The sequence below is a fragment of the Schistocerca piceifrons genome, chromosome 4, assembly GCF_021461385.2.
Source record: "Schistocerca piceifrons isolate TAMUIC-IGC-003096 chromosome 4, iqSchPice1.1, whole genome shotgun sequence".
Taxonomy (NCBI): Eukaryota; Metazoa; Arthropoda; class Insecta; order Orthoptera; family Acrididae; genus Schistocerca; species Schistocerca piceifrons.
In genome coordinates this window covers 470,395,754-470,423,322 of record NC_060141.1, presented here as the reverse complement: position 1 = coordinate 470,423,322, position 27,569 = coordinate 470,395,754, and the positions used below count along the sequence as shown (strand labels likewise).

General features: G+C 38.6%; 1 protein-coding gene across 1 annotated transcript in view; it reads left to right on the top strand.

Moving 5' to 3' along the window:
- The window catches only part of LOC124795919 (methyl farnesoate epoxidase-like), a 325,562-nt gene extending 303,329 nt beyond the window's left edge, over nucleotides 1-22,233 (top strand). Inside the window, exons 8-9 of the mRNA XM_047260000.1 lie at nucleotides 21,788-21,929; nucleotides 22,007-22,233. Coding sequence (XP_047115956.1) covers nucleotides 21,788-21,929; nucleotides 22,007-22,233 — 369 coding nt within the window. The remainder of the gene's footprint in view (nucleotides 1-21,787; nucleotides 21,930-22,006) is intronic.
- Nucleotides 22,234-27,569: the final 5,336 nt, after the last annotated feature.

Sequence of the window (27,569 nt, the reverse complement as noted above, 5' to 3'; positions counted from 1 at the left end):
GGTCAGCTCATTAGACTACACCATGACAATGCCAAACCGCAAACAGTTCTTATGACACAGGAGAAAATCAGGAACATGGGTTAGAAAAGTGTTCCTCATCCTCCCTACAGTCCGGACTTGGCTCCATCTGATTTTTAGCTCTTTGGTCATCTGAAGGCTCATCAGCATGGTAAAACATTTGATAGTGAGAAAGACCTTATTTCCTGTGTCAGAATTTTACCAAAGTGCGTTTACATCACAGAAAGAACATTGGGCCAGGTGCATCACAGCTTATGGAGGTTACATTGAATAGGCTCAATGTATAGCTAAATGTTTCCAATATCTTCACAATAAATTTCATTCTCCTCCTGCAAAAAATAAAAAAAATTAGTGACTATTGTGCAAAACTTTTTGAATGCCCTTTGTATATTTTAATACTGTCATGACTTGTGGAATAGAATTATGGGGTCAATAGAGTGATGCAAAAAATTTTCAAACTGCAAAAAATAACCATCAGGATAATGGCTAATGCAAGAAGAACAGATAACCATAGGCCATCAAATAGTATAAGTTAAGAGTTCCAGGACACAACACAACTATACTACAAAGAAGTAGTGCTTATACGGCAATAAAACTATACAACTGTTTAGGGAAGGTAGGGATGCTTGACCATACGGCAGGTTTGACCCTCCCTAGTTTTATCAACTTTGGAACAGAAAAATATGGTACTTTCTGGTGGTAAATATTGAGATTACCTTTGAAAAGGAACTATTTTGTGGAATGGTATAGCAACAGCTAATGTTTATTCGTTTACTGTGAATAAACTGGATATTTCTCATTTGACTTGGAAACCTGTAGGTACCTGTAAGTCAAACTAATATTAACCAGGATGGGATTAAATGCAATTTATTTCTCTGTAGTTTCATATAATAATTTTGTAAATATTTCAAAATATATTATTGCTTATATTGGAATTTTATTCAGAGGTTATGTCAGGGAGCTTTGACCCAACAAATACTTTGACTTCACTTTAGTTTTAATGATATTCTATTTCTTTTTGTCAGAATGCTTTTTTTATGGAAACCTCAAATTTCAATTTGGACAGAAAGTCAATGGAAAGATATGCTGAAGATGTATAATGTGATAAGGAAATTGACTTTAATGCTAACAATGTATCTAATCCAATATTTACAATGTACCAGGAAACCAGCTGCTAAGATAATAAAGCAGCAAGTTATAACTAGCTCTATGGTTTCATGCAGCAGAGGAAACAATTATTGCTGTGAACTCCACAAGCTACAAGCCCAGGAAGAGCAACTGCTTTTAACAAAATAACAGTGAAGGAGTTCTTCGATAATTTAAGTACAGTTTTTGACAAACATGCCTTTGGTCCTGAAAGCATTTATGATACTGAGACACTGGAGGGAGCACAGCCCAGAAACCAGAAAAGAAAATTTCTGATAATGGACAGAAACAAGTTTCAAAGTTCATGTTGACAGAAGGGGAACATTAGTGACAATTTGTTGTGTTATAAGTGTTCTCTAGAAAAAGAGTGCATGAGTTAATGGAAGTTGGTGCTCCTCCAGGATCAGAGTTCTGCTGTCATGACGGAGGGTGGATAACTGGTGAGAATTTTGAGAAATTTTTGATTCATTTAATCAAATTCTCTAAAACATCAATTAATCAACCAATATTAATTATTAGAATCATATATTAATATCTTCAGCTGCTGACGGGCGTTGATATATATCAACAGGGACACATGAAAATGTGTACCCCAACCGGGACTCGAACCCGGGATCCCCCTGCTTACATGGCAGATGCTCTATCCATCTGAGCCACCGAGGGCACAGAGGATAGTGCGACTGCAGGGACTAGCACACACATGCCTCCCCCGAGACCCACATTCTCGCCTTATATGTCCACACATTACATTCGTAGTGTCCCTACCCAACACACTCATTACTTGTGGAAGACATTCTTACCAAGTCCTGTAAGAGTTCGGGTAATATCTGTGCATCCACACAGAAGAAGGTCATGGTCGGTATTGCCAGAAATATGTACTTATATGGATATGGTGTCTGTTATTACAGACATGTCCATTCCATTATCCTCAGATTGCTTTTGTAGATGTTCACCTTATATCCTCCTTTAACACACTATCCATTCCATTCAGCTGCTCTTCCAGGTTCTTTGCTCTCTCTGACAAAATTACAATGTCATCAGCAAACCTCAAAGTTTTTATTTCTTCTCCGTGGATTGTAATTCATACTCCAAATTTTTTGTTTCCTTTACTACTTATATATTACATTACACTACCCCACATGGTGTCCACTACCAGTGATTTACTGCAATACGGTCTTTGACCCATTACAAAGAACAAAATGTTTACTCCTAAAATGGGGAAAGTGATAAGCACTTCAGCTAGAGGACTACCTGTGGTCTCACTGCATTTATCCCAGATCTGTCACTGAGTCAAGAAGCATACTGTGTTTGAGACATATGTCAGTGGTATTTTTGTCCTCAAAATATTCCTTGGTGGCATAAAAGAATCAGTGTAAGTGAGGAGAGCAGTGATGACCAAGCAGTGCATTTTAGACAAAAAATGATAAATAGAATTTCATTGAGTTCAAACCCCAATACAGAGGAATCATGAGCAAGTGAAGATCCTGATGACATTTTGGAAGAACTTGCTGCAGATGAAGAAGAGAAGCTGCACTCTGTTGAAGATTCATTGGACAACATACAGTGGAACGAATTCACTAACAGGTAACAGTCATTTCCCTTCACCAGAAAAGATTTGCTTCTGACGGATTTTCCATCTGATATTAGCACAAGTGAAGTGCTTTTACTATTCTTGGATGACTAATAAGCCTTTTAGTCACAGACACTAATAGATATGCAGAACAAAAATTTCATCAACATGAAATGACTGAACGTGCTCAACTGAACAGATGGAAACCTGCCTCACCTGAGGAAATTACAAACTTTCCTCAGGCTGATGATTTGGATATGTCTAGTACAGACACTGTTTGTTAGATGTTGGTCAACAGACATTTACAGCTTTACATTTCTGTGCAGCAGGATTTCCCATAGTCATTTTGAATTACTGTTACCAACCTGCATTTCACAAATAACAAAATCATAGATGAGAGTAGCAGACTTGGAAAGTTTTACTATTACTAAAGATATTGACAGACAATTATCAAAACATCTTTTCACCAGCTAAAGATACTGTAGTTGACAAAACAATGGTTCCTCGGAGGGGGCGACTAAGGTTTAGGCTATACATACCAACAAAATCATGTAAGTATGGATTAAACTTTTAAACTGTAATCCACTGAACGGTGTACATGATCTGCCAAAGTTTATTCTGGATGACATACCAGTAGAAGGAAGGTAGTTGGCATAGACAAAAATGTCTGCATTGACCTTGCAGCTAAAGTGCTAAATGAAGGACGAGCATTGTTTGTTGACAACTTCTTCAAGAGCAATGAATTGGCAAATGTATGTCATTGGAACAGCATGGTACAATGAAAAAGTTATGTTCCATTTTGCATATTGTACCCATTGGAGAAAGGTGAAATGATAGCACATGAAGATGAAAATGTTACTGTGGTGCTAAAATATAGGGATATTCATGATGTTAGGATGCTATCAACAAAACACGCACCTATTCTGTGATCAAGCTTAGATACTACACATCATGCTTGTCCCCTGAAACCAAACCTGTGGTGATACTAACATATAATAACGGAAAAAACTGGCATCAACAGAAGTGACCAGATGCTGTCATATGCCACAATGATACAGAAGGGTATCAAGTGGCATTATAAAATAGTGCTACATTTGCTTTTAGAAACAAGTATCACTATCCAATGTGTTCAGTGTGTTTTATTGAACACCATGTAGGATAGTGTAATGTAATATATAAAAAGTAAAGAAAACAAAAAAAAATTGGAGTATGAATTAAAGTCCATGGAGAAGAAATAAAAATTTTCAGGTTTGCTGATGACACTGTCATTCTGTCAGAGACAGCAAAAAACCTGGAAGAGCAACTGAACAGAATAGACAGTGTCTTTAAAAGTGTTTTGTGTGATTGTAAGTTTTGCAATGGCAGATTTTTGTGAACAACATGTGGCAGTGAAATTCTGCTTTTTGCTCAGAAAAAGTGGAACAAAAAACTGAAATGATGAAAATGGCATACAAGGACTAGGGTATGGTGAAAACATACTTGAGAGGTTTTTCTGTTTCAAAAATTTGAAATGTCAGTTGATCACAAGTCTCATTCTGGTTATCCTTCCATGGCCCAAACAGATAAAAATGTTTAAAACACTTGTGAAATCATCAACAAAGATTGACAGCAGACCATTAAAGAAATTTTGGAGCTATTGTGTTGGGAGTGACTTGGAGTTCAGAACAGCAAATTGTGACAGAAGATTTGGTAATGGAAAGGGTGGCTGCCAAATTCAAGCCATGACTACTGACTGCTGAACAAAAGTAAGGTCATGTGAAAGCATGTTGTACTTTAAAAGAAGAGTCCCAAAATGATCAGAACTCTTTTTCAAAAATTATCTCAGGTGATGAAACTGGGTGCTATGCTCATGATCCTAAATCAAAGCAACAGTCAAGCCAGTGGAAGACTTCAAGTTCATCTCGCCCCAAGAAAGCTCTTTATGCGACATCATACATTAAGACAGTGCTGATTTGTTACTTCAGGGTGAGAGGAGTTGTCCATTCAGAGTTCATTCTGCAGGGTCAGACAGTCAATATTGCTTTCTACTTGCAACTTTTGAAAAACTTGCACAACAGTGCATGGCAGAAATGGCCTGATTTGGGACAGTTGGGTGACTGGTTTTTACATCATTACAATAGCCCTGGTCACACCATTTTTGACCAAAAATGGTGTGATCCCTGTTCCTCACACCTCTTGCTCAACTGACCTTGCCCCATGTGACTTTTGTTTGTTCCCTAGAATGAATAGAGACATGAAAGAAAAGCATTTTGCTGATGTTGCTAAGGCGAAGAAGAAAACTACAGAAGTACCGTTAAGCACCACAAAAGATGAATTTAAACAATCTTTTGAAAAATGGTATAAAAGACTAGACAAGCGTATTAGTGCAAGTAGAGAATAGTTTAAAGGGGATTGAAGGTTTGTTCTCAAAATGTGAATAAATAAGTTAAAAAAAAACTTCAGTTTCTCATGGGTACCCCTTTGTGTGTGATTATTATTGTGTTAAACTGACAATGCAAATATCTACTTAGATCTGATTATTGTATATACATACAGAGCTGCTAAATAAATAAATAAATAAATAATCATACAGGCTCAGTTGTAGGGTAAAACAGCAGGCAGACTGTGGTCACAGATAAGATGTTAGGGAAATGCAATCAGTCTACAAATGAGACTGCACACAAAACACTCATGTTAACCATTCTAGAATATTGCTGAAGTGTGTGGGACCCATAGCAAGTATGGCTAATGGGGATATTGAATAAATAGAAAGAACAGCAGCACAAATGGTCATAGATTTTTTTGGCTTGTGGGAGAGTGTCATGAACACGCTGAAAGAACTGAATTTGTCGACATTTGAAGACAGTTACAAACTATCCTGTAGACAATTTTTACAAAATTTCTAGGACCCACCTTAAATGATACATCTAGGAGTGTACTACTCCCCCTCCCCCCAACATGTTACTCCCATAGTGATCATGAGAATGAGTTTAGACTAATTACAGCGCACACAAAGGCATTTAAGGAATTATTCTTCCTGCACTCCATATGTGAATGGAATGGGAAGATGTCCTAACAGCTGGTAGAATGGGAACTACCATTTGCTTTACACTTCACAGTAGTTTGCAGAGTAATGTAAAATCAGTGAATCTATCACCACTTCTCTCAAATTATTTTACAAATCCACTTTGCAACACTTAATACTTTGAGAATTGTAGCACATTAATGTCATTGTATCTATATTTTATAATGAATTAACACAAATTTTGCAAATGAACTATATTACTAACATTCAATAGCATGCAAGATGTAATGAGAACTTTTAACACAATGTCATCTGACTCCCAATGTTTTGGCAAACTTCCGAGAATATTTCAAAAAAACATGTTCAGTAATTATGACAGCTAACTGTAAATTACAGAATGTATCATAAATGTGATGGGTTATGTTATATTAAAAGATCATCATGATTGTCCTATACCTGCTCACTTCATGCAATGTAAATTGAAAGGTCCAACTTTACTGGATGGAAGTTTAGGTCAAGCACAAGCCTACTGTAAGAGCCCTGGCTTGCTGAACAGGTTAAAGCCATTTACAGAATTTCAGTATCAACGGATCTGGATAAAAGACTTGTAGATGTGGGTTGGGAACTTGTGAATGCAGCATGGATGTGAACAGCATATGCCTTACCCCTGCAGACCTGTCTACCTATTTTCCCTCTCCAAGACATGTTGAGCATCTTTGCCACACATGTTACTAGTCTCAGAGCGGTGGCATAATTACAAAGTATAACAAAGCGAAGCTCTTTTGAAAACTGTTAATAAAAGAAAATGCCATCCCAGAAGGCATAAATTGCCATAAAACAGAACAGGTGCATGAACACAAACCAGAGATAATATCAGTGAAATAGTAAAGTAGCAAATAATGAAACAAAGAACATATTTAATATCAGTGATATATTAAAGTAGCTAATGATGGAACAAAGAACATATTTTGGAGAAGAGAGTATGGGAAAAACAGGTGAAGAGTTTAGAGGGACAGAAGTATGTCATTTGATAAATCACAAGTTTTCCCAATCAGAGTAGTATTCTGCTCATGTTCATCATAAGATGACTGATTTCAGCGTCAAAACCTTGTTGTCTATCATACACAATTTCATTTATTGGAGCAAGCTGAAATCTTACTTCAGAATATATTTAGAATAAAGGAAGTTGCAGCATGTGTCCACTTGTATATGCATACATAATATCGAATTTTGATGTTTGTTATGTTGGCCGTTACAGTTGCAACTGAAAAAAATCACAAGCCACAATGAATTTGTACATAACACAAATGCTGAAATAAAAATATTGTACTTGTTCCTGGAAATTAAATAGCCTATGAGGGACAAGATGGTTTTGACCTTCAGAAAATACACCAGCTGATCAAATGTGTGTGGAATTGGCCACTAGATATAACCAGAGATGGGCTCACCAATATAAAAGGTGGAAGGGAGTATTGTGTTGTCAGTAACAGGCAATAACACCAGAATGGGTTGGTCAGGAGTCCTCAGTGACTTTGAAGGCAGAGAAGTCATTGGTAACAATTACATCAAGGATGTTTCATCCCTTCTACTGCTGCCTAATTCAACTGTTGGAGATGTAATTGTGAAGTGCAAATGCAAAGGAACAACTACAGCTAAACCAAGACCAGGGCAGGCCTCTTGTACTAACAGACATGGACTATTGAGCATTTCAGGGAGTCAACTAAAGTGTCACATGAAATCAGCAGGACGAATCACTTGTGAGTTCCAAAGCGGTTCCAGTTATCTAGCTACAACAATAACTGTGCATTGGGAGTTACAAAGTTGGGGGCAACTCTGGAGTAGCTCTTCATAAGCCACACATTTCTGTAGACAGTATTAAACAGTACTTTAGGTGATTGAATAGTGAGACCACTAGACAATGGATGACTGGAAACAAGTGATTTGTAGTGATGAACATGCTATAGGACTACCATGTGACAATCCAGTGGGTTTGGATTTGGCAAATGCCTGGAGAATATTACCTGCATTCATGTGAGGTGGCAACAGTGAAGTGTGGAGGAGACAGTGTTTTTTGGTTAGGATGTGCCCCTTTATTGTGTTTAAGGGAATGGTAAATGTGAAAGAATATGAATATATTTTACAATGTTGAGCATTATGTACAGCAGGAGAGCAGTCTGAAGACAATGATTATTCTTATCAGCATGACAGTGCACCCTGTCATAGACCAGCATGCATCAGGCAATGTTTTGCGGACAGCAGTATTCCAGAAATGGACTGTTACATAAAGAGTCCTGACCTGCACTGGTTGGAACTGGAACACCTTTGGGATGAGTTGGATTGTTGATTCGCTCCAGACCACAACATCCAACTACCTTCTTTGGTTTTGGCTCTTGAGAGACACTCAGACGTCTCATTGAAAGAGTCCCCAGCAGAACTCAAGCCTCCAAAAAAGCAAAGGTTGGGCACATCCCACATTAGTGTCATAGACATCGAGCTATTTTTGTTCAGGTAATGTACATTGTGACTGTGAATCTGAAAATAAGAAAACTAAATTAAAAACATTATTTGACTTACTTAACTTTTCACACATTGATCCTTCCCATACAGGAGTGATTTAAGAACATTTTTCACACAAACAACTTGTCATTTAGTGTTCCTCCTCCCAGTTTTCCTTTGTACACTTTCAGCTGTGTCAGTTTTCACTACTAATTGTGTTACACATTGCATACAAATCTTGCAATATTGGGTGTCCTTGATGCCCCTCTAAGACTGGCACCCCAAGAGGCCAGTACTAATTGTGGTATGTCATATGTAGGAATCTTACAACTGTGGCACCTCTGGTGCCCATCTTATCTTGGGCCCCAACTGATGGCTTGTGTCACTTGGGCCTTAAATCAGCCCTTACCCCATGGAAACTTAGTGTGTCGTGCAGTCTGGAGTGTTTTTCCACTGGGAATAGTAACAGTGCACATCACATGATATTTCAGCCATCTTCAGGTAAACTTTTACATTTGAACAGTAAATACTTGAAGGATACAACAACTGCATTCACTGCAGGAACAGGCAGTCAACATGACAACATTCAAACAAGGCATAATAAATTTTTAATTAATAACTTAATTATTGATAGATCTCAATTTCATATGTTTGTTTTTAGGTGAACATGTTTCACCATTTTATTTGATCTTCATTTTAGACAATCTGAATGCCCAATAACCAGTTACTTGTTCATGCAAAACATCTATCAGACAGTAAAAGGGAATGAAATCTGTTGATAGCGTTTAAACAAACTTAGGTTACTTGTATATAAAAAACAAAGATGAAGTAACTTACCAAACGAAAGCGTTGGCATGTTGATAGACACACAAACAAACACAAACACACACACAAAATTCAAGCTTTTGCAACCAACGGTTGCTTCGTCAGGAAAGAGGGAAGGAGAGGGAAAGACGAAAGGATGTGGGTTTTAAGGGAGAGGGTAAGGAGTCATTCCAAACCCAGGAGCGGAAAGACTTACCTTAGGGGGAAAAAAGGATAGGTATACACTCGCACACACGCACATATCCATCCGCACATATACAGACACAAGCAGACATTTGTAAAGGCAAAGAGTTTGGGGAGAGATGTCAGTCGAGGAGGAAGTACAGAGGCAAAGATGTTGTTGAATGACAGGTGAGGTATGAGTGGCGGCAACTTGAAATTAGCGGAGTTTGAGGCCTGGTGAGTAACGTGAAGAGAGGATATGCTGAAGGGCAAGTTCCCATCTCTGGAGTTCTGACAGGTTGGTGTTAGTGGGAAGTATCCAGATTGTGGTATCACCGCCAGACACCACACTTGCTAGGTGGTAGCCTTTAAATCGGCCGTGGTCCGTTAGTATACGTCAGACCCACGTGTCACCACTATCAGTGATTGCAGACCGAGCGCTGCCACACGGCAGTTCTAGAGAGACTTCCTAGCACTCGCCCCAGTTGTACAACCAACTTTGCTAGCGACGGTTCACTGACAAAATACGCCCTCATTTGCCGAGACGATAGTTTAGCATAGCCTTCAGCTACGTCATTTGCTACGACCTAGCAAGGCGCCATTATCAGTTACTATTGCTATTGAATCATGTACTGTCAAGACCGACGTTCTTCAATAATGGATTAAAATTAAGTATTCCACCAGCTACGTCCGTTTTTCTAAATTCTAATTTCCTTGTCCTGTTCCAGACCTCACGCCAGCCTGCGTGAGCTAAAACGCGTGCCTTTCGGCCTCCTCTAGTAACACGGTGTTCGGTCTCCTACCAATCAAAACACAGATAACCCGGATGGTGTAACACTGTGCCAAGACATGCTGGCCATGCACCAAGGCATGTTTAGCCACAGGGTGATCCTCATTACCAACAAACACTGTCTGCCTGTGTCCATACATACGATGGACAGTTTCTTGCTGGTCATTCCCACATAGAAAGCTTCACAGTGTAGGCAGGTCAGTTGGTAAATCACGTGGGTGCTTTCACACGTGGCTCTGCGTTTGATCGTGTACACCTTCCGGTTTACAGGTCTGGAGTAGGTGGTGGTGGGAGGGTGCATGGGACAGGTTTTACACCGGTCGCGGTTACAAGGGTAGGAGCCAGAGGGTAGGGAAGGTGGTTTGGGGATTTCATAGGGATGAACTAAGAGGTTACGAAGGTTAGGTGGATGGCGGAAAGACACTCTTGGTGGAGTGGGGAGGATTTCATGAAGGATCGATCTCATTTCAGGACAGGATTTGAGGAAGTCGTATCCCTGCTGGAGAGCCACATTCAGAGTCTGATCCAGTCCCGGAAAGTATCCTGTCACAAGGGGGTCACTTTTGGGGCTCTTCTGTGGGAGTTTCTGGGTTTGAGGGAATGAGGAAGTGGCTCTGATTATTTGCTTCTGTACCAGGTCGGGAGGATAGTTGCGGGATGCGAAAGCCGTTTTCGGGTTGTTGGTGTAATGGTTCAGGGATTCCGGACAGGAGCAGATTCGTTTGCCACGAAGACCTAGGCTGTAGGGAAGGGACCGTTTGATGTGGAATGGGTGGCAGCTGTCATAATGGAGGTACTGTTGCTTGTTGGTGGATTTGATGTGGATGGATGAGTGAAGCTGGCCATTGGACAGATGCAGGTCAACGTTGAGGAAAGTGGCATGGGATTTGGAGTAGGACCAGGTGAATCTGAATGAACCAAAGGAGTAGAGGTTGGAGAGGAAATTCTGGAGTTCTTCTTCACTGTGAGTCCAGATCATGAAGATGTCATCAATAAATCTGTACCAAACTTTGGGTTGGCAGACCTGGGTAACCAAGAAGGCTTCCTCTAAGTGACACATAAACATGTTGGCATACGAGGGGGCCATCCTGGTACCCATGGCTGTTCCCTTTAATTGTTGGTATGTCTGGCCTTCGAAAGTGAAGAAGTTGTGAGTCAGGATGAAGCTGGCTAAGGTAATGAGGAAAGAGGTTCTAGGTAGGGTGGCAGGCGATCGGCGTGAAAGGAAGTGCTCCATCGCAGCGAGGCCCTGGACATGCAGAATATTTGTGTATAAGGAAGTGGCATCAATGCTTACAAGGATGGTTTCTGGGGGTAACATGTGGGGTAAGGATTCCACACTTTCGAGAAAGTGGTTGATGTCTTTGATGAAGGATGGGAGACTGCATGTAATGGGTTGAAGGTGTCGATCTACGTAGGTCAAGATACGTTCTGTGGGGGCTTGGTAACCAGCTACAATGGGGCGGCCGGGATGATTGGCTTTGATGGTTGGCTTTGTAAATTTCTCTGCCTACGTAGATCAACACTTTCAACCCATTACATGCAGTCTCCCATCCTTCATCAAAGCCACCAACCACTTTCTCGAACGTCTGGAATCCTTTACCAATCTGTTACCCCCAGAAACCATCCTTGTAACCATTGATGCCACTTTCTTGCCCCACTTGTGACAGGATACTTTCCGGGACTGGATCAGACTCTGAATGTGGCTCTCCAGCAAGGATACGACTTCCTCAAATCCTGCCCTGAAATGAGATCCATCCTTCATGAAATCCTCCCCACTCCACCAAGAGTGTCTTTCCGCCATCCACCTAACCTTCGTAACCTCTTGGTTCATCCCTATGAAATCCCAAAACCACCTTCCCTACCCTCTGTCTCCTACCCTTGTAACCACCCCCAGTGTAAAACCTGCCCCGTGCACCCTCCCACCACCACCTACTCCAGTCCTGTAACCCGGAAGGTGTACATGATCAAAGGCAGAGCCACTTGTGAAAGCACCCACGTGATTTACCAACTGACCTGCCTACACTGTGAAGCTTTCTATGTGGGAATGACCAGCAAGAAACTGTCCATTCACATGTATGGACACAGGCAGACAGTGATTGTTGGTAATGAGGATCACCCTGTGGTTAAACATGCCTTGGTGCACGGCCAGCACATCTTGGCACAGTGTTACACCGTCCAGGTTATCTGGATACTTCCCACTAACATCATCCTGTCAGAACTCCGGAGAAGGGAACTTGCCCTTCAGTATATCCTCTCTTCGTGTTACTAAGTCTTTCCGCTCCCAGGATTGGAATGACTCCTTACCCTCTCCCTTAAAACCCACATCCTTTCGTCTTTCCCTCTCCTTCCCTCTTTCCTGTCGAAGCAACCATTGATTGCAAAAGCTTGAATTTTATGTGTGTGTTTGTATTTGTTTGTGTGTCTATCAACATGCCAACGCTTTCATTTGGTAAGTTACATCATCTTTGTTTTTAGATGTATTTTTCCCACGTTGAATGTTTCTCTCTATTTTATTCATATCATTAGTTTACTTGTATGTTTCTAAAGTAGAAATACAGCATAAAAATTCCAACATCTCTTACAATTTCAAAAATGGCTCAAATGGCTCTGAGCACTATGGGACTCAACTGCTGAGGTCATTAGTCCCCTAGAACTTAGAACTAGTTAAACCTAACTAACCTAAGGACATCACAAACATCCATGCCCGAGGCACGATTCGAACCTGCGACCGTAGCGGTCTTGCGGTTCCAGACTGCAGCGCCTTTAACCGCACGGCCACTTCGGCCGGCTCTTACAATTTCACTGCAGTATTAATTTAACATAAAACTAGGTCGTTTGCAGTAAGAGATGAGTTTTGTTGTTTGGGCAGCAGAATAAGTGACAACTCCTGAAGTAGAGAGGATATAAACTGTCAACTAGTACTAGCAAAGAAGTATTTCTGAAAAAAATTATTTTTAATCAAATATAAATATAAATACTGGGATGTCATTTTTACAATATTTATCTTCAGTGTAATCCTGCATGTAAGTGGAATGTGGATGTTAACCAGTTCAGCCAACAAAGGAGTGTTTACAATGTGATGCTACAGAAGACTGCTGAAAATTTTATAGTTAGATCAGATAACTAACGAAGAAGTATTGAATGAAACTGGGTAGTAAATAAATTTACAGCACCACTTGATTAATGAACAGGACATATTACAGGAGATTTCCTAAGACATAAGGAAATTATCAATTTCACATTGAAGGGATATGTGGAGTGGGGGGGGGGGGGGGCGGGCAGGGGGAGGGGGGGTGGAAGGAGAAAGCCTGTAGATGATGACCAAGGCTTCACTGGGCTTCACTGTGGTAAACAGGTCCAAAATTATGTAGTCTACAGTTGTATGCAGAAATGAATATCTTTTCACAGGATAAGCTAACTTGGAGAACTGCAATAAAGAACAACAACAATAGTATTGTCAAACCACATAAATGTTCCCAATTCATTGTAGAATATAACTGTTTCTTTATTGTTATTATTATTATTATTATTTATTTATTTATTGCAAATTTCAGTGATCGGTGAATCCATGTTGTGAATATTTCGCAGCATATGGAATATGTCAGTTTTACAAATTTGTTAGAATATTATGTAAAAGCATTAATCAGTTTCATATTGAAGTATCTACAGCTTGGTTCTATAAGAGAAAAATAAATTTTGCGGTTTAATAAATATTACGTAAGATCTGGAAATGAACCTGAGTATTACAAGCACAGAAGTAATGTTCATTATGGTTCAGGATCTCTTCTAGAGGGTAAAATGACACTTGCAATGGGATTAAGGTGTTTTTTCCTTACAAGAGATCATTATCTACTAAACACTCCACTTCAGAAGGGATGGTATTAAAAATCTTACACCCAGTAAACTGGACCCTGTTCTGTATCATACTCAAGTTTGCATGTTCATGGAAAATATCTTTTCTTCTAGTATCAAGACTATGATGCACACTGTTGAACTTGAAACACTTTTTTTCTCTTATGGAACACAGCAGAGAGAATATATACTATGCCATGGGTTTGACGATTTCAAGTTCCTTAAAAAGATTTCTGCATATGACTCTAGGGTGGACTCCACTCATGATTCTTATGGCTCTTTTCTGTGCACATAGTACTTTTCTAGCATGTGCCTGATTTCCCAGAAATATGACTGCATATGCCATAATGGCATAAAAATAGCCACAATAAGTCGATATAATGGTTCCCATATCTCTGTAAGAGCAGACAACGTGCAAAGCATACGTGGCAGAATGCAGTCTTTTACACAGATCCAGGATGTGGTTTGACCAGTTTAGTTTACTATTAGTATGTAAGCCCTAGGTATCTGCTGGTCACCCAGTTTTTCTCCTGTTTCGTCTTCTTTAGATGTTGTATGAGACTCTCCTATCTCACAGTTGCCCCTAGACCTGCACCACACTGGACATCTATCAACAGGGCTGTCTTTGCCTCCCACTACTGCAATCTGTCCAATGGTTCTTCTGCCCAGAATTCCTGTCTGTCTGTGATGCAGTCATTCTTCAACATGCATGAGAGATGAATAGTTAATGCAGCATCTGCACGAATGCACCTTCTTCTGTTTGCGTACCAATGCTACCATTCACAAACCAGTAATCTCATACCATTACTCATGAAAAATTTTGTATAGGACGGACTGCTAGGTCCTTCAAAAATTGTTTTAGAGACCAAACACATGACAACAATGAAGGCTCTGTAAAGAGGCATCTTCTACAAAAAAAACCACTTGTTCAGTGAATTCAAAGCAATCTTAAAACTCAGCACAACACACCTAAAAGGCTATTGTTAAATACACTAGAGAAATTGGAATTTTTTCAGAGTAACAAGTTTTCAACAGAAATACTAAATGAACAAATAGATTTCACTAAAAACTTATAGATACATTTCTATCATCAACCTAGACTCTTGGTAGTTGGTGCTGCAATAAAGTTTGCCACTACAGAACATTCTTTTTGTGATAAATGCCGAACCATTCTATATGTCCCCCCCCCCCCCCCCCAAGGCTATGCACCTCTGTGTCACTTGCCCTCATGTTTTTCTTTTTACGTTGGATGAATAACGGCCTAATCGTTCACTATACATGCAGGGTCATATGCTCATATTGGTCATGGGCCAATAAAATATTCAGAAGTTATTACCTAGTTCTTGGCACTACATGGTACGAACTGAAAACTCCCAACAACAGCACTACTGTGCCTGTTCCATGGTGTTTTCATATTATTTTAATTAAAAATTTTCATTTTATAAAACGTTTGTAGTCACAGAATTCCAAACAGTTTTAAAATATTTTTTAAGGATATCAAGATGATCCTGTTTACCAATTCAACCCACTCTCCCCTCCCTCCACAATCCACCCTTGCTCGCTCCTCTTCCCTCTTTTAATTGCTTCATGGCATTATGCAGTTCTTGTTATTTACAGAAACACAATTTCATAGCAACAGAACCATAGAAGATTTTATAGACAATGTTTTAAATATACTAATTCTAAAGCAATTTTTCTATCCCCTTACAATTTTAATTTTTTTCCAGTTTATAGCATGCACAATTACAGCTTATGCTTTATTATATGGTTATACAATGTCTGTAGGTGTTTCCTATGAAACGATTGTAACATGTAATAGGAGTAAAAAGGAACAAGTAATGTAAGCACTGGTTTTTATATGCTGTAAGTTGTCAAAGTTAGGCTCATTAACAGAAAATTTGTCTCCTGTGCACTAGTGTCACCCAGCGGGCCCTTCCATGGTATTATTTTGAACAATTCAAAAAAACTGTTATGCATTGTTTTCTAAAAAATTACTTTTTGTAAAATGTTATAAAACGATGCCCATGAATTCTTTACTGATGAAATTGTTTTGTACGGTGTAATGATGAAAAAAGGTAGTTGTGAGCAAACAAATACATTGTGTACCACATATCTAGCACTGCCAAGTGGTTTAGTCCACATGATTTCTGATTTATTTCTTAGTAACAGGTTAGACTTGGATCTTGGTTATGAATGTTGATAAAATATAGCACATCTATTGAACAGTTTTCTGTCAAAATAAGGTAACTGGACAGGTAAAACAAAATCTACTCGCCACATGACAGCAGAAAACACACATAAAAGGTTATAATTAGATAAGCCTCTGGAGCCAGTGGCACCTTCTTCAGGCAGAAGTGTTGAAGGGGAAGGAAGAGGGGTGAAGGATAAGAATTGGAGAGAGGTTTAGGAAAAAGGGGTAGATTTTGGGGAAGTCACCCAGAACCGGGATCAGATCAACCTTACGAGACAGGATAAGGAGGAAAGACTGATTGTTGGGACTGCACCAGATGAGATTTGAAAACCTGAGAACTTAAAGGTGGAATACAGGGTAATATGAAAGACAGAGATTACTGCTTAAACATCGTGGATGGGGGGGGGGGGGGGGGGGGGCAAAAAATAGACAGGTAAGAAAATGAAAGGTGTAGAAAACTACAATGGAGTGAAGAATGGAGTAGTTACTGTAAAGAAATGCTGAGGCAGGAGAAATTAATGTAAATTAAGGGCAGGGGTGGCAAGAACCAAGGTCATGTAGTAATGCTGGTTCCCACCTGCAGAGTTCTGAAACACTGGTGTCTGGTGGAGAAGAATGGTGAAACATGCACCAAGGTCACGATTGTCATGTGGAGCACACTCTGCAACAGGATATTACGGGTTGCCAGTGTACACCCTCTGCCTACACCATTCATCCTAAATATTAATTTTGTGGTAGTCCTGTTGATGTAAAGGTCGAAACAGAGTTTCTTTACAGTTGTTATATGACGTGTGTCATTTCATAGGTTGGTCCCCCTTTGATACTATATGTTTTGCCTGTTGCACATCTGGTATAGGTGGTTGTAGGAGGGCAAGCAGGTTTTGCAGTGGGAATGCTCAAAGAGGTGGGAGTCATAACGTAGGGAGATGGGAGAAGGAGTGTAGGGTCACAAGAATACTGTGGAGATTGCAAGGGTGACCAAAAGCTGTTGCAGGTGTGATGGGTAATATTTCAGACAGAATGGATCTTATTATTGGGCATGATTTTAGGAAGTAATGGCCTTGTCAAATTAACTGATTAATACATTCAAGACCAGGATAACACTGGGTGAGCAGTGATGTGCTCCGAAGTTGTTTTTTGGAGGGAACAGCAGTACCAGGATGGGACATGATGGCCCTGCAAGTCTGCTTTTGAATTAGGTGCGGTAATTACGTCCAGTGAAGGCTGAGGTGGGAATGGTGGTGTATTGCTGTAAGGAATCTTCATCCGAAAAGATAAGTTTGTCTTGAATGCCAAGGCTGTACAGGAGGGAACGTTTGCCATAGAAAGGATGGCAACTGTCAAAATTAAGAACTGTTGATTGTTAGTAGATTTCAATAAGACAGTAGTGTGTAGTTGGCCTTTGGTGAGGACGAGATCAAAATCAAGGGAAGTGGCACAGGATTCAGAATACTATCATTTGAAATTTAATTGGGAGAATTCAGAGATTCCAGGAATTTTAACAGGTCAGCCTCACCATGAGTCCATATGGTAAAGATGTCATCAATGTACCTAAACCAAACCAGGAGCTGAAGACTTATGGATCCCAGGAAAGCCCCCTCCAACTGACTGGTGAAAAGATTGTGGTAGGAAGAAGACATCCTGGTTCCCATGACTGTACCCTTGATCTGTTTGTATGTCTGTCCCTCAAATGTGAAGTAGTTGTTGGTAAGTATAAAGGTTATTAAAGGGAGTAGGAAGGATGTCATAGATTTGGAATCAGGTGAGTTTTGCCTGAGGAAATGTTCAGCAGCTGACAGACCATGTACTTTAGGGACCTTGGTACAGAGGGAGGTGGTATCAGTATTGACAAGCAAGATGCATGTTGGGAGTAGGATGGGCATAGATTTAAGACCATTTCTGTTCCTCCTAAAAATAAAAATGTTAGCATACTATGCTTACTTTGATTCCATAATGTCACACACGATTTTTGTGTTGGGTAACTCATCAAGCTAAGTTAAAGTTTTCTGGATTCAAAAATGTGTAATAAGAGTTATTTGTGGTGTACTCAAGAACATCCTGTAGAAGCAAATTTAGGGAACTATTGATGCCAACTATTGCTTCCTAATATATTTATTCCTTAATGAAATTCATCTTTCAGATGTATCACTTTTCTTAAACCAACAGCTCAGTTCATGGAATCAATCCTGAAAACAAGAATAATCTTCACAAAGATATTAAGTCACTTACTTTGGTCCAAAAATGTGTATGTTATTCCCAAACATACATTTTCAATAACCTACCGGCAACCATAAAAAGTTTAATTATGGTACAAATAAAGTTCTATTTAAATAAGCCTAAAGGAGTTATTGCTTGCCAGCTCCTAATCCATTGATGAATTGCTTACTAGACTAATAGTTGTGTATGTGTTACAAATAATATAAAATAGTGTAATATGACTTTAGCACAAATTCAGTGCAGCAAAGTAATCATTGTAAATAAGATGTGCTGTAAATTAATTTTTCTATTTGATGATCTATGGTTACAATAACCTAAAAATTACCATATGCACTTCCTTATACTGAGTACTTACATATTTTGTCACAAGTTATTTATTATCTTTCAAACAATAATACATTTAAGGTATTTTTCACTTAGTCAGCTTCTGTGAGGACATTCCAATTGAGATCTGTGGAAAGTACATTAGCATATTTGTTTTACTTTGTAAATATTTTTTGTGTATTTCTGTTTTTCTGGCATCTTTTACATCCTAGAGGATCTCCTCACTATAGATCTATTGGAACATAAAGTATATTTAATCCAATCTTAGGCTATGTGCAGACTGAAACACCTTCAATTTGGGCTGACTACTATTCAGTCAATGTCCTACACTCACTAGGCATGGGTGCTGTATCTGTCACAGTTCATCTTTTAGGCAGCAGGTAGCATACTTTTTCCATAATAAACTCGTAGCTGTATACCACAATAAGACAGAATCTTCTCAGATGATGCAAGGAAGACCCAAATGCGTAACTTCTCCTGAATGTCTGTCAGGATTGCTCCACAGCATTCACATTCAAATGCATGTTAGCACTGCATATACCAGTATAGGGATCATGGTCTCTGAGAAATAGGCCTATGCATGGTGCTCATTTTAACTGGACACATTGAAATAAGTCAAACATCACACATCTTATCAAAAAAAAACTTATAATTCCAATTTGTTTGTCATGGAGAGGGACATACCACATTCAATCTCCCACCCAACACATGAGTGGGAGGCGCGGGGTAACTTTGAAATCTTCGATGGGAACCACCATTTTTTGTTGCAGATTATGAGTCTATGATAAAAGCTACATATATTTTGTCTGAAGCATTTTCTTTGTTTCTCCACAGATGGTGCTGTAATAGAAGGAATGGAAGTGGGTACACAATCATAATTTATGGCAGGTTGCTAAATGGCCCTTGAATAGCCAATGGCACTTGGGACCCCACCTCCATGCTGCAAGGGTAGAACAAACCAGTATTTTATAACTTCTAATTGGAAACCCCATTCATTGCTACATATCAAACAGTTGACCATTTGGTGTGCCACTGTGGCCATGGCTTGTGGTGAATGCTACTCAGCTTTTCCAAGTACAGTAAGTACTCAAACATAGTACCACCAACTTGAATGCATTTAGTGATCTACTTTTCAAATGACCATACACAAGGCAGAAGCATATCTGCCAGAATGTCAGCACAGGTGTTTCTGATGCAGTCAATCATGTCTTCACAGCCTGTTGGCACATATTGGTACACCTTATCTCTTAGATATCCCTATAGAAAGAAATACTGAAACTTCAAGTCCAGCCGACCTAGCAGGTCAGTTAATGGGGCCATCTCTGCCAATCAACCAACCAGTGCAAACATGGTCTCATAACTCCCATGCTTCAGTTGGGTGATCCGCTGGGCAGTCATCGTGCTGAAATCACATACCTTGTTGAATGTCCAGTCAACATCCTCCACTAGTACCAGTAGTTTCTGTTCCAAATACATTTGGCATTTGCTCCCAATGAATGTGCCATTGATAAAATACGGACCTATGAGTTAATTTCCCATGATGCCACACTATATGTTAACTGACAAAGGACATTGATGGTCAGCTCACCATAACCAGTGGGAATCATCTACACTCTAGCAATGCATGTTAAGGCGGTTAATGCTACCATGGTTTGTGAACACACACTCATCAGAAAATAGGACCTCAGCTAAAAATGTGGGTGTCATTTGGATTTTGCTGACGTGCCCATTCACAAAGCACTACCCAGTTATGGAAATTGGTGCCATGAAATTCCTGATGCAGTGACACACGGTGTGGATGATGCTTTTGATGATGCAGTATTGTGAAAATGCTACCTACAAACATAAAGGAATTGTAATATAATTTCTTGGTGCTTATCTGGGAGTTGTGGTGCACTGCAAATAGTACAGTTATTTCATTATCTTCTCCTGTAACACGTTTGCTTCATTTTGTTTTGCTGGTCTGCACACTGCTATCCAACATAAGTCTGTCCACAATCTTGTAAAAGAGCGAATGAGAGTGAGCTTTCTCTGGAAAGCACTTGTCATATAGGGCAGTAGCAGCCTCAACATTTCTCCTACATTCTTTGTAAATTAGGATCATTTCAATATTTTCTTCTATGCTGCAACACTCATTGGCCACTTGCACATCTTTTCTCCATATGATGGGTAAGTATGCAGGCAATAAACAATGTGCAAGTATTGTAATGTTTAGAGCCGCTATCTGTTCCATGTCCTCATGATATGTGAGCTCTGGTCACAGTGTACTGCCTGTTATGATACATTATGGTTATATGTATGGCACATTGAGTAGACCTCTCTCCAAAATTTCAGAGTAATATGATGTTGACAATGGGGTTTCCAATTGGAAGTTATAAAATACTGGCCTGTCCTGTTCTCGTACCATGGAGACAGGGTAGTACGTGCCATTGGATATTCAAGAGTCATTGAGTAGCATGTCATAAATTACAATTTTGTACCCATTTCTATTCCACCAATTACAATGCCATCAGTGGAAAAATGAAGAAATTGCTTCAGACAAAATGTATGTAGATTTTACCACAGAACTGTAATCTGCAATAAAAAACGGGGATTCCCATTGAAGATTACGAAGTTGCCCCTGCTGCCCACTCATGTTGTAGGGTGTTGGTTTGAGTGTGGCATCATTTGATGTGGCCCACCAAGAGAAACAAATTGGAATTATAAATTTTTTATAAACATGTAGTTTTTGAGATAGTTCAATGTCTTCTGTTAATGTACATGTGATCAAGTTATCAACAGCTCAATGCAACAAACCAAACAGTTTGTCACCAAACATTCCAATTCTTATTTTTGGGTATTATTGTATGCAAACAATTTTATTACATCTCATACTAACTTTGCTACCTGATATGGCTTTTGCTTTGGTGTTGTGGTTTCACTGTCCCCGGCACAAAGAAAAATTTCTGTGTAAGTGTAACTATTGGGTTGGTAAATCCTCTGTGTCTTATTTCTTTCTGAATAATGTATGTCGCAAATGGAATTTTCTAAACTCACAACATTTTAATAGTACTGTTCTTTATAACCCGAAAAATATGATCAATAAAAGTAATACTACTGTCAATAAAGTGTACATAAACAGAGGTATTTATTATGCTTTCTAACCTTAAATAGTTGCTAACATAAAGTAAATGACGCATTCTTAAGCAGAATACAACTGTACTGGTAAACAACTGGTCACTGCATATGGACAAAGAACACTGGGGTGATCCTGAAGTTTATCGACCAGAACGTTTCGTTAATGAGACTGGACTACTTAGAGAGGATGATGCATTCTTACCTTTTGGTCTGGGTGAGTTACTGTTACTAGAGAGAGTTATGGTAATATAAGTTGTGGCTCATATCTGACAGTTTTAATTTGTCTTTCAGGTCGACATCGATGTTTGGGGGAGCATTTTGCAAAATGTTGTTTATTTCAAATTTTTGCTGGAATCTTGCAGAAATTTCAACTTGTTCCTGCTGATGGTACTGACCTGAAGTCTACTGCTTTTGGGGATTTAATCTTGCACCAAAACCTTATGACATCATTTTCAAATCTCGATAACATTGCAAAACCATACAAATATAATTGTTTTCTTTATTGTAGTAACAACTGAAACCCAATAGATGAATACATTTTACTGAAGTTATTATGAAGTTAATTACTTGTAAATAATATTTTATTAAATTATCATCTCCATGCTGCCAAACTGTTATTCCAAAAATTTTATTTGAATTTTTGAGAGGAAATAAAATGGTGGAACATAGAGGTGAGGAGAGGAGTGTTTTCATATTGACAGTTGTTGATACATAGACTATAACTATTAACAAACAATTATATTCTAATTTAATTTCAATACCATACTTTGCAGTTTGTTCATGTGTATCATCACCCAAATAAATGTACCATTTTGTTTATGGGAGTCTCATTAACAACTGAATGATACAATAATCTGTTAGGGAAATAAACATGTGCTGATGGCTTGATTTATTCCCCACAGTCCTGTTCTTGTTTATCACAAGTTAATAAACAACAGGAAACAATCATTAGTGCACTTCGTAAGCTGCAAATTGAAACTGTTTCTAGTGAATCACTTGACTGAGTAATTTTCAGAGACATATACAGACCCAAATTAAATGGCAACAGCAACTAAGACAATGACTGTACAATACATGGCTTAAAGCTGTTGTACTGGAACATGCAACATTAACTAATCTATAACAGGGGCAGCTATTCAGGGGGCAGCGGGTGAAATGGCACTCCAGGAATACTTTTATCTTGTCACACTGTAAAAAAGTGCATTTTTCTTACCATGTTTGCTGGTTTTTGCCCCAAATGTATTTCCCTGTTCTGCACTGCATGGAACTCTCTTGTAGCAGCAGTGTATGATTCTGACCAGGGGAAGTGAAGTATGTAGCCTTTCTCAGCTCAGCCTCATGGAAGGAACCACAGACTGAGCACGTGTAGCTGCTATAGCCACCATAACATCACCTGCCTAAATTTGTGTGTGGAGAGATCATGTGGTAAAGTAGATGGAAATTTTACTCCCAGCCCCTTCCATTGCTGTGCTAACCCTGCTGGACAGCATGTTAGCTCTAAATCTCCCTGTATGGTCAAGCAGGAGGAACTCAGGCCTAATTTCATACAGGGGAACTTTTTTAGTCCTAAAAACAATCTCTCAGGTAGGGTAACACCTCCAAGCAGTGTTCAACAATCCAAACTCACACACAAATTAATTCAGCAAAACTTTCAAAGTCTTAGCAAAATAGCACAATGAGTTGGATACGACTGCAGCAATTGAGAACTCTGATGTTTTAGTTATAAGTGAACACTGGTAAACAGCTAATTAGTGTATGTAAGCAACTCTCCACAATCTTTTGCTTTGCCTACAGTAGAAAAGAGAAACACGGTTGGGTCTCTATCCTTGCATGGTAGTAACTATGATGTAACAGATGTAAGTACTTTCAGCATTGAGGGTGTAATAGAACTAGCAGCAATTAATTACAAGAGGGGGAAAGAGAACTTAATTATTATAGGCCTATACAGACCTCCACCTGGTAGCCTAGATATTTTCTTTGATGTTTGTAGCCGGCTGCTGGTGGCCGAGCAGTTCTAGGCACTTCCGTCTGAAACCGCACGACCGCTACGATCGCAGGTTCGAATCCTGCTTTGGGCATGCATGTGTGTGATGTCCTTAGGTTAGTTAGGTTTAAGTAGTTCTAAGTTCTAGGGGACTGATGACCTGAGATGTTACGTCTCATAGTACTCAGAGCCATTTGAACCATTTTTTTGATGTTCGTAGTGACCTGCTTGTTGACATAGACAATAAACACAGCACAAAAAATGGTTGTTGTCCAATGACTCTAGCTCTAAAAGTCTAATACCAATACTAGCTCAATTTCAAGCAATATTTCTGGTAAACAGGCCCTCTAGAGAGATCAGATTAGATTAGATTCAGTTTTCATTCCATAGACCAAAACAATGAGATGATTCTTGTTGGTGTGGAACATGTCAGAAAGTATAACATAAAAACATAAAACATATGAATATAATACTTAAGAAAAGTTATTAAAAAATCCAGAAGTATGTGTATCATGTCTGAAATCAGCAACTCTGATAATAAAATTAAAACAATTTGGAATATTATTAAAAGAGAAACAGGTCAACCAAGAGCACAGGAAGGCAGTGTTACCATCAAATTGAATGAAAAATTTACGAACAAAAAGTCAGAAGTTGAAAATATTTTGAATAATCATTTTCTAAATGTTGTGGATATAGTAGGATCCAGGTGTTCATTAGAAGATGCTAGGCTGTTAATGGAAGAGGCCATACCTATGCAATTTGATACAATTGAAATCTCACCCACTTCTCCTCTGAATATAGGAAAATAATAAACTTGCTTAAAAGCAAAAACTCACATGGAATTGATGGCATTTCCAGCAAAATACTAAAAGCTTGCTCTCAACAGGTAAGTAAGATTCTCAGCCACCTGTGTAATACTCTCTGGAACAGGGCATTTTTCCCTGATAGACTGAAATATGCTATTGTTATACCTTTGCATAAAAAAGGTGATAGATCTGATGTCAACAATTACCGTCCGATCTCCCTTCTAACAGCTTTATCCAAAAATTTTGAAAACGTAATGTATTCAAGAGCAGCTTCACATATCTGTAAAAATGAAGTACTAACAAAATGTCAGTTTGGTTTCCAGAAAGGTTTTTCAACAGATAATGCCTTATATGCTTTCACCAATCAAGTTTTGAAAGATCTGAATAACCGAACACCACCCATTGGGACTTTTTGTGATCTCTCAAAGGCTTTATATTGTGTAAATCATGAAATTCTGCTAGACAAGCTCAAGTATTGTGTCATGAGTGGGACAGTGCACAAATGGTTTAATTCGTACTTAACTGGAAGAGTGCAGAAAGTTTAAATAAGCAGTTCTCATAATATGCAAAGATCAGCACATTCCTCAAACAGGGGAACTATCAAGAATGGGGTTCCACAAGGGTCGGTCTTGGGTCATTTGTTGTTCTTAATATATATTAATGACTTGCCATTCTATATTCATGAAGAGGCAAAGTTAGTTCTCTTTGCTGATGATACAAGTATAGTAATCACACCTGACAAACAAGAATTAACTGATGAAATTGTCACTAATGTGTTTCAGAAAATTACTCAGTGGTTCCTTGTACATGGACTCTCACTGAATTTTGATAAGACACAGTACATACAGTTCCGTACAGTAAATGGTATGACGCCATTAATAAATATAGACCTTAATCAGAAGCATATAACTAAGGTAGAATATTCAAATTTTTTAGGTGTGTCCATTGATGAGAGATTAAATTGGAAGAAACACATTGATGATCTGCTGAAATGTTGAGTTCAGCTACTTATGCAATAAGGCTCATTGCAAATTTTGGTGATAAACATCTCAGCAAATTAGCTTACTACGCATATTTTCACTCATTGCTTGCATATGGCATCATATTTTGGGGTAATTCATCACTGAGGAATAAGGTATTTATTGCACAAAAGTGTGTAATCAGAATAATAGCTGGAGTCCACCCAAGATCATCCTGCAGACATTTATTTAAGGATCTAGGGATATTCACAGTAGCTTCTCAGTATATATACTCTCTTTTGAAATTTGTTATTAACAACCAAACCCAATTCAAAAGTAATAGCAGTGTGCCTAACTACAATACTAGGACAAAGGATGATCTTCACTATTCAAGATTAAATCTAACTTTGGGACAGAAAGGGGTGAATTATACTGGCACTAAAGTCTTTGGTCACTTACCAAATAGTATCAAAAGTCTGACAGATAACCAACAAGAAGAAATTAAAAGAATTTCTGAATGACAACTCCTTCTACTCCATAGAAGAATTTTTAGATATAAATTAAGGAAAAAAAAGTTGTTATATTAACTTAATTATGTTGTTAAATTAAGTTAATTATGTCATGTATTGGAAAATTTGACTCTTTCCACATCATTACGAAATATCGTATTCATGATCCATGGAACTAGTATTAATCTAATCTAATCTAATATAATATAATCTAATCTACCCTGATCATTTGTCAGGAGATTGTTGAAATAGGTGACTACAATATGGTAATCTGGAACAGTTAATAGTTACAGAATTAGCATGATGCCAGAATGACACATTGTTATGCACTATTAATGAATTTATCATACACAAAATACCTAATCTTGATTGTCATAACCAAGTGCTGACAAAACTGAAATTTAACAGACATTTTTACTTAAGCTGTCTTAACAGTCTCTGTTGAGATACGAATCTACAGAGTAGTAGGAGTTGCCGATCAACTTTATCTGAAACCAAGCTTTTAATGGTTGCTGGCAATTTATTGAAAATGTGTGTTCCCAAATACTGGACCCCTCTTTGGACCAAATGATTTTAGATATTTATGTAGATTGTTCTTATTCCTAGTATTGATACTATGTAATTGGTTGGGAATTAAAACAAATTTCATTAAGGAATACATATACTGAGAAGTAGCCGATAGAATACAAAATTCCATGAACAGGTTTTTACACGATGTTCTTGAATTTACACCACAAATTATTTTTAACATATGCTTCTGCTCCCTAAAAACTTTTGCTCGGTTTCATGAGTTACTCCAGAATATGATCCCATATGACATAATAGAATGAAAGCAAGCAAAGCATCCAAGTTTTTTATATTTAAATATCCTACAGCTGACATCAGTCTCACTGCAAATACAGACTTGTTTAGGTACTTAAGCAATTCTGTGGTATGCCCTGCCCAACTGAATTTATTATAAAAAAAATTAACACTGTAACCTCTTCAAATAGTTCAAATGGCTCTGAGCACTATGGGACTTAACATCTGAGGTCATCAGTCTCCTAGAACTTAGAACTACTTAAACCTAACCAACCTAAGGACATCACACACATCCATGCCCGAGGCAGGATTTGAACCTGTGACCGTAGCGGTCGCACGATTATAGACTGAAGCGCCTAGGACCGCTCGGCCACACCAGTCAGCTGTAGCCTGTTCAATGTGCATGTCTTCATATGTTATACACATGCTGGGAGGATATCCCTTCAGGTTCTGAGCTGCATATAGTGGGTCTCCTCAAAGTTTAATGGCAATGAATTAGCTTTAAGCCATTTATTAATGTCGGTGAAAATTTTATTAGAAGCTGTTTATAAATCTGTACTTGACTTGCTACTTATTGCAATTTTTGTATCATCTGCAAACAAAACAAACGTACCATCTAGCAATGTAACAGACAAGAGGTCATTAATCTAGACAAGGGAAAAAAATGGACCCAGGACAGAACCCTGGGGAACACCACATGTATTAATTCCCAGTCAGATGAAGACTGACTGCTTACTGCACAGGTATTTTGCAACGACACCCTTTGTTTCCTATTAGATAGGTAAGACACAAACC